We start from the raw sequence: 7671 nt of genomic DNA, 5'->3' as shown, positions 1-7671 counted from the left end.
TCAAACAAAGGCAAACCCATCCGGGGGATTGTCTTTGCTCAAGAACCTGGTTGCACTTGGTGGGTAATGCAAAAAGATGGAGAAACACGTTGTGTACCACAAGGGAACCTAGTTTTGAGGGAGAAGAGTTTGTAATGTTTCATTGTATATATGTGTATATATATATGTATAGGTAAAAATGGGATTAATTTGGGAATGACTCGATGGAGTAGAATCAGGGGTGGATAATGTCCTAGTTCAGCAGGAGGGACCAGCTAACACTGTGTGGGGGTGATCAAAGCTGTGTATTCTACCCCCTCTATTCATTCCCAAGGACAATGGGCCATTAGCAGCAGCTGCCCAGGGAGCCATGATCACCATCACACCCAGCCTGAGGCGGGCAGAGCTGCTAATGGGCCATCAACAGTTCAACACCCCCTGGCTCCCAGAGTTAATCACCCATTGTTTGAGTCCCCGCCCAGAGGGAGGGACTGGGTGCTCCCTGAGGGTACATAAGTGGTGGGTAAGAAGACCTCGGGAACTTCTCGTCGGATCCAGAGCAGCAGCAGGACCTCAACAGGAGGAGATCACCGCTCTCGCCCAGACCACAGCCCTCGCCTGCACCAACAGGTTTTTCTTTTCCTTTTGCTCTGGACTTGGGGGAACCACAGGGGTCTCAGCACAAGGGCAAACAAACCCCCTTGGGTTTGTGCCCCAGGACACTGGGTTATACTGCTGGGGTTTTGTGAGTTGAGAACAATTTCCCTTTCTGTCAGTGTATTTATTGTAATATTATTATTAAATTTTAGCTCTGACTTATAATCTCTCTCATGGTGAGTTAATTTCCCCTGCTGGTTCACCTTTAAACCAGCACAATGGGCATGGCTGAACACTGAAGGACCTGTTTGGCTCAGGGAAAGGCTCCCTTATTACCCCCTGCACAGCCTCTCCCTACACAAACAGCAGCACCTGACTTGACTCCCCGTTGCTGCTTTGCTGGCTGTTCCTCAGGTGTGTTTGTGCTCTGCCTCCCCACTGTCCTCTCTCCCAGGTGCAGCAGCAGGCTTGAGACATGGCACGTGCTGAGAAGTGTCAACAGTGCCAGCCCTGCAGCCCTTGCTGCCAGCCCTGCGGCCCAACCCCGCTGGCCAACAGCTGCAATGAGTGCTGTGTCAGGCAGTGCCAGAGCTCCACAATCGTCATTGAGCCGCCTGCTGTGCTGGTGACCCTGCCCGGCCCCATCCTCAGCTCCTTCCCATAGAACACCGTGGTGGGATCCTCCACCTCCGCTGCCGTTGGCAGCATCCTCAGCTGTGATGGAGTGCCCATCAACTCCGGGGGCTTTGACCTCTCCTGCATCACCAGCTGCTGCTGTAGCAGATGTCCCCCCTGCTAAAGCCGCTGGCGACGTCATTCCACAACAACCTGCAAGAGCTCTGATCATGGTGCTCGACTGAAGACTGAACTTTGGGACCCTACATTTAGACTTTCTGACTATTGTTTCCTTCTTCTGCTTTTTTCTCTCTCTTCCTTTCCTTCCCTGTCAATAACACCCAATGCCATACTACTGGGGACATTTTTACCTCTGTCTCTCTGCAGCCCAGCAGTTAAACGGCCCCACTGCATGTTACTGGCTGCTGGTGGTTGTTCCCTTCTGTGAGCTGCCTCCTTTTCTCCTTTAGAGTCAATAAAGTTCTTGTTCATCCAAACCTGGGCCTCTGAGTTATCTTTCCTTCACTGGCAACTCATCAAGAGATCTCAGTGTGCCCAGGCAGGAAAGACGGCCAATGGCATCCTGGCCTGTAACAGGAATAGTTTGGCCAGCAGGACTAGAATAGTGATTGTTCCCCTGTACTCAGCACTGCTGAGTCCTGACTGACTAGAAGCTGAAGAAAATTGTCCTGATTTTCAGGAAGGGCAGAAAGTGGATCCTGAAAATTTCAGGCCTTTCAGTGTCCCTTCAATATCTGGTAAGTTATGGAGAATATTATTCCTGAGGTATTGAAAAACACTGGAAAGACAAGGCAGTCACTGAGTCATGGCCCAATGACACAGCCAGCAAACCTTCTTGTGGGTCACCTGCTTATCCAACTAGATTTTCACATATGACAAGGTAACCCATCTGGTTGATGAAGGAAAGCCATTGATGCCATCTTTATGGATTTCAGTAAAGCTTTCGATCCTGTCTCTTATGGGATCCTTCTGGACAAACTGCCCAGCCCACCGTTGCATAAACACATCATGTGGTGGGTGAGCAGCTGGCTCATGGGTAGACCACAAAGACGACTGGAGAGACATTAGACTGGTAGGCTGCCACTAGTGAGGTTCCACAGGGCTCCATTTTGGGCCTGTGATCTTCAACATCTTCATAAATGACTTGGATGCAGGACTGGAAGGGCTACTGAGCAAGTGTGCAGATGACACAGAAGTGGCAGAAGGTGTTGCCTCCCACAAAGACAGGGAGGACTTGCAGAGAGACTTCAACAACTCAGAGGACTGGATAATCATCAACCACAGGAAGGTCGACAAGGGGAAATGGCAAGTTCTGAGGGTGGAAAGAAGAGTCGAGAAAGGGGCCTGGGGATTCACCCTCTCCAGGCTAAGAAACAGCAACTCCCTAAATATGTCCACATAGTTTTACTTTCTAATCCTTTCTCACGCTTCTTTGTCTTTCAGTGGACTTTCTATAGCACCTCAATGTCCTTCCTGAATTGAGAGGCCACAACAGCATACAGCACTCGAGGTGTGGCCACACCAGTGCAAGGGACAATCACGTCCCTGGTTCTATTGCTCACAATGTTCCTAATACAGGCTGGAGTGCCACTGGCCTTCTTGCCCACCTGCAGACACTCTGGATCATGAGCAGCCATTATCCCCTGGAAACCTTACAAGCCGTTTTATGCTCAGCTGCTTTCCAAAAACTCTGACTCCACCCTGTAGATCTGTAGAGGCTTATTGGGACAAAAGTGTGAGACCTGACACTTGAGTTCTGTAATCTCAAACTTTTGACTTGTCTAATGTATCCAGCCTGTCTGGACACTTCTGCAAAGAGAATGTTCCAGCAGAGCTTCCTCATAAGATAACAGGTCCTGTCAGCAGAACCTATTCAGATATGGGCTCCTCTCCACTTCAGTGGACATTCCTGCAAGGAATCATTTCTGGTGCAGGCTCTGCTTAGGGACACAGCTTCCTTCATGGTACATCAAGCTGCAAAGGTCTCCATACAATAGCCCTTGAGTGTGGACGATCCCAATCCCAAGAGATGAAACAGCCCAGCCCTGTTCCTCTGGACACAAGCTGTGCAGATCCTTTAATGTATGGGAGGTGCAGGCAGGGCTATGGCTGTGGGATTTCCCAAGTGTCCCTCTTTCCCACCCCCACTACTGACATTTCTTGGGACATCTTCTATCTGGTGGTAATTTTTGAGGAGGAGCCATGGAGGTGTTTATCAGCTCCAAGGGAAAAGCCATAATGAAAAATCCACTGCAGGGAGTACCACCACCTGTTTCTTCGATTTTCATCCTGATCTAACTAGAATACTTGGAAACGAAAGGAGGACTAAAACACCCAGATTTGGATGCACAAGAACTTTATTGAGTTTAAAGATGAAAAGGAGGTGGCTCAGAGAAGGGCACCAGCAGCAGCAGCAGCCGCTAACATGCAGTGGGATTGTCTGCCTGCTGTGCAGCACTGAGAGAGAGGTCAAAACGTCCCCAGTAGGGTGACATTGGGTGGTGCACAAAGGAAAGGAAGGGGAGTAAGAAACAAAAAGAAGAAGAAGAAGGAAACAATAGGCAGAAAGTCTGAATACAATATCGCAAATTTCAGTCTTCAGTCGAGCACCATGATCAGAGGTCTTGCAGGTTGTTGTGGAATGACGTTGCCAGAGGCTTTAGCAGGGGGGACATCTGCTACAGCAGCGGCTGGTGATGCAGGAGAGGTCAAAGCCCCCGGAGTTGATGGGCACTCCGTCACTGCTGAGGATGCTGCCAACGGCAGCAGAGGTGGAGGATCCCACCACGGTGTTCTGTGGGAAGGAGCTGAGGATGGGGCCGGGCAGGGTCACCAGCACAGCAGGCGGCTCAATGACGACTGCGGAGCTCTGGCACTGCCTGACACAGCACTCATTGCAGCTGTTGGCCAGCGGGGTCGGGCCGCAGGGCTGGCACTGCTGGCACTTCTCAGCACACGCCATGTTTCAAGCCTCCTGCTGCACCTGGGAGAGAGGGCAGGGAGAGGCAGAGCACAAACACACCTGAGGAACAGCCAGCAAAGCAGCAACAGAAAGCCAAGGCATTTGCTACTGTTTTGGCAGGGAGAGGCTGTGCTGGGGGAAACAAGGGAGCATTTCCCTGAACCCAATAGCTCCTTTAGAGTTCAGGCAGGTCTGGAGATGTTCCTGCCTGAACTGCAAGAAAATAACTCCCTCCTCTCTCCAGAACAGTGTCCCCTCTGCCCACACAAGCATGACCAAAGAGGACTAGCAGAAGACAAAGGAGCAGGAATAGGCTGGAAAGCTTGACCCTGTTCTAGAGAGGATGGAGGAGAAAGAGGATTTCCACTCACCTGTTTCCAAGGAGAAGGAGGTGACAGAAGTGTTTGAGAGAGTCACCAGTTAGACTGGCTTTTATACTGACCCCACCAGTGCCTCGGGGCCTGAAGGTCAAGTGACAATTTTCCTGCATGATCCTAAGAAAAGAAAACATCTTAAGGAATGAGACGGCATGAATTACTGTTTCCCTCTATGCTGACTTTGCACTTCCTGCAATATGTCATTGCCATTTCCCCTGGGGACATTTGTGAGTGTTGGTATGAGAGGTTCCAGGATTTCTTCTGGTAAGGATGTGTCTCCATGGGTAGATGTTCTTAACGGAATGTACAAGGGATCCAGAAGAGGCAGGTGATGCCAGCCTGGGGCATTCTGCTAGATATTTGTAATTCCTGCTGATAGGAAGAGGTCCAGCTGCTCCCAGCTTTCCAGTCTTTGGCTTCTCACACAAGTGCTCCCCTGAGCTGTGCCTGAGTTCACCTGGAGCCCTACCAGGGGTTCTGCATGGGACAGGAGCAAGGTCCCTGGGAAACATCTCAGTGCCCCAGGGCTGTCTGGAGGCCGCATGAACAGGGCTGGCCTGGGGTTGGGATTCTTCACGGGTCGGGATTCTCCTGAGTACCATGGAACTCTCCAGGCTGTCACTAAAACCCAGGAAATACACTCTCTACATATATTGCTGAGTTAGAAACTTGACATTTCCTTTTCCATCCCCCTCGGAGCATGGGGACAGCTCCACAAAACATGCACAGTCACACTCCCAAACACATTATTGCAGATCGGCACAGGGGACACACGCCAGGAGAAGGGATTGGAAGGAGGAGGTGCCAGGGATCTCCCTGCCAAAACAGGGCTAAGGCACTCTGAGCAGCACAGATGTTCAAGCAGCAGTGCCAGAGGAGTCTCAAGGACTGCCAAAGAAGAGGAGGAAGCCAACGGGTGTGACCAGCAAGACAAGGCCCATTCTCAGGTGGTGCCTTGTGTGATCAGGAAAGGACCTGAGAAGTGGGAGCAGATGGGGCCCTTATGAATCACAAAAATCTAGTACCGTTTCAAACATCCAACACAGTGCCCCAGGCTGGCATCACCTACCTCCTCTGGATCCCTTCTATACTTAGTGCATGTCTTCTGGCCACAGTCACACATCCTTGCCCTCAGGAGATCCTGGAAACGCTCATACCAACACTCACAAGTGTTCCTGAGAGAATGGAAATGACATAGGCCAGGCAATGCAATATCAGTGTGGAGGGAAAGAGCAAGTCTTGCCATGTCATTCCCAAAGATCTTTTCATTCACTGGAATCATCCACAAAAATTGTCACTTATGTAGCAGGATTCTGTGCCCTGAGGCACTGTGGGGCCAGTATAAAAGCCAGTCTAACTGGTGACTTTTCGAAACACTGCTGTCAGCTCCTCATTATTAGAATCAGGTGAGTGGAAACCCTCTTTCTCCTCCAATCTCTCTAGGACATGGTCAAGCTTTCCAGTCCATCCCTGCTCCTTGCTTTGCAAGTGGTCTCAGGTTGTGGTCCTGTAGGCAGAGGAGACACCTGAACAGAGACTGTGGCTGGGCTGAGATTATTTTCCTGCAGCTTAGGCAGGAGCATTTCTCGGCCTTCCTGAAGTCTGAAACACATGTTGGGCTCAGGGAAAGGCTCCCTTGTTCCCTCGTGCACAGCCTCTCCCTGCCCAAACAGCATCACATGCCTTGGCTCCCTGTTGCTGCTTTGCTGGCTGTTCCTCAGAGGTGTGTCTGCTCTGCTTCCCCCCTGCCCTCTGTCCCAGGTGCAGCAGCAGGTTCGAGACATGGCGTGTGCTGAGAAGTGCCAACAGTGCCAGCCCTGCAGCCCTTGCTGCCAGCCCTGCGGCCCGACCCCGCTGGCCAACAGCTGCAATGAGTGCTGTGTCAGGCAGTGCCAGAGCTCCACTGTTGTCATTGAGCCGCCTGCTGTGCTGGTGACCCTGCCCGGCCCCATCCTCAGCTCCTTCCCTCAGAACACCGTGCTGGGATCCTCCACCTCCGCTGCCATTGGCAGCATCCTCAGCAGTGATGGAGTGCCCATCAACTCTGGGGGCTTTGACCTCTCCTGCATCACCAGCTGCTGCTGTGGCAGCAGAAGGTGCCCTCCTTGCTAAAGACACCAGTGACAAAGCAATCAAAAAGGCCAAACGATGAGTCCAGACTGAACAACAAAGGTCTTGGCCATTGTTTTCAGAAGGACTGAGCATATGACTCTCTTCCTGCAAAGGGTGTCAGCTCTCTGGATGGTGCCAGCCTGGACTTTTTGAAGACATGACCTTTGCCTCTCTTTCCTGTCCTTTCTCCTTTTCTCCCTTTTTCCTGTATTATTTCCAGTTTCTGTCTGTCTTGATGCTCACCAAAAGCAGACTAGAATGGACTTGCCTCACTCTTCCTGTGTGCGGAACTGTCTTCTTACTGCCCATGGGGATCTCTTTCCTGTAGCCTCTTCTTAGTGACATCTGGTTTCTTTTCTTAGACTCATTAAACTCTGCTGATTTCCGGTTTCTGGCTTTTTTTTGTCATTTCCTCTCCAGACCCTCTCTTAGCCTTCCTGGGAGAAAGGAGATGCACTGGGAAGAAGCAGCCTCTTTCTTGTTCCCAAGGACTTCATTCTCCCCTGGGTGATCAGCAGTTCCCCTGACACACAGGACAGTCCCCCTTGCTGCAGATGGACATGTGCTGGAGAAACATGCAGATACAGAAGATGGTCAAGAGGGAGAAATCACCCTGGCTTGAGCCCAGAGCCTCCTCCTCACCTTCCCACCCATCTCCGGGAGAAGGGGCCATGGCATGGATCCTAGGATAGCTCGAGCAAGTCCCCTGCTCTTCCATCACAGCCATGCAGTGCCCAGGCAGCCTCAGATGTTCACTGTACACATTTGCAGGACTGAGGTGCTTTGCAGAGGGCACATCCCCCACTGCCATCACACTTCCAGGACAGGCAAAGTTATTCCCATGGACTGCGAGGATGACACAGACAAGTAACTGCCAGTTCCTGCCACCGGTACCATAGAGAGAGCACGGATGAGAATGGCCCTCGCTCTCTCTTTGCAGCATTTGGCAACTGCAAACCCATCCTGGGAGTCAAAGGAGGAAGAACATTTCCATGGCAGAAACTCTCT

The 7671-nt window shown here is 51.3% G+C and overlaps 2 protein-coding genes across 2 annotated transcripts; one reads left to right on the top strand and one right to left on the bottom strand.

The window, feature by feature from the left end:
* Positions 1-3871: 3871 nt before the first annotated feature.
* Positions 3872-4174, bottom strand: LOC139682578 (feather keratin Cos2-2-like). Its single transcript, XM_071577035.1, has one exon. It carries the CDS (start codon positions 4172-4174, stop codon positions 3872-3874), a length of 303 nt encoding a protein of 100 aa, XP_071433136.1.
* Positions 4175-6333: 2159 nt separating this feature from the next.
* Positions 6334-6663, top strand: LOC139682577 (feather keratin Cos2-2-like). The gene has a single exon (XM_071577034.1). It carries the CDS (start codon positions 6334-6336, stop codon positions 6661-6663), a length of 330 nt encoding a protein of 109 aa, XP_071433135.1.
* The last annotated feature ends 1008 nt before the right edge of the window (positions 6664-7671 follow it).

Source organism: Pithys albifrons, chromosome 25, assembly GCF_047495875.1.
Source record: "Pithys albifrons albifrons isolate INPA30051 chromosome 25, PitAlb_v1, whole genome shotgun sequence".
Classification (NCBI taxonomy): Eukaryota; Metazoa; Chordata; class Aves; order Passeriformes; family Thamnophilidae; genus Pithys; species Pithys albifrons.
Note: the sequence above shows the minus strand (reverse complement) of the source record. Positions and strands in the feature narration are given on the sequence as shown.

Coding starts and splice junctions, on each gene's coding strand:
- LOC139682578 (XM_071577035.1), bottom strand. CDS start 4,174: ATGGCGTGTGCTGAGAAGTGCCAGCAGTGCCAGCCCTGCGGCCCGACC.
- LOC139682577 (XM_071577034.1), top strand. CDS start 6,334: ATGGCGTGTGCTGAGAAGTGCCAACAGTGCCAGCCCTGCAGCCCTTGC.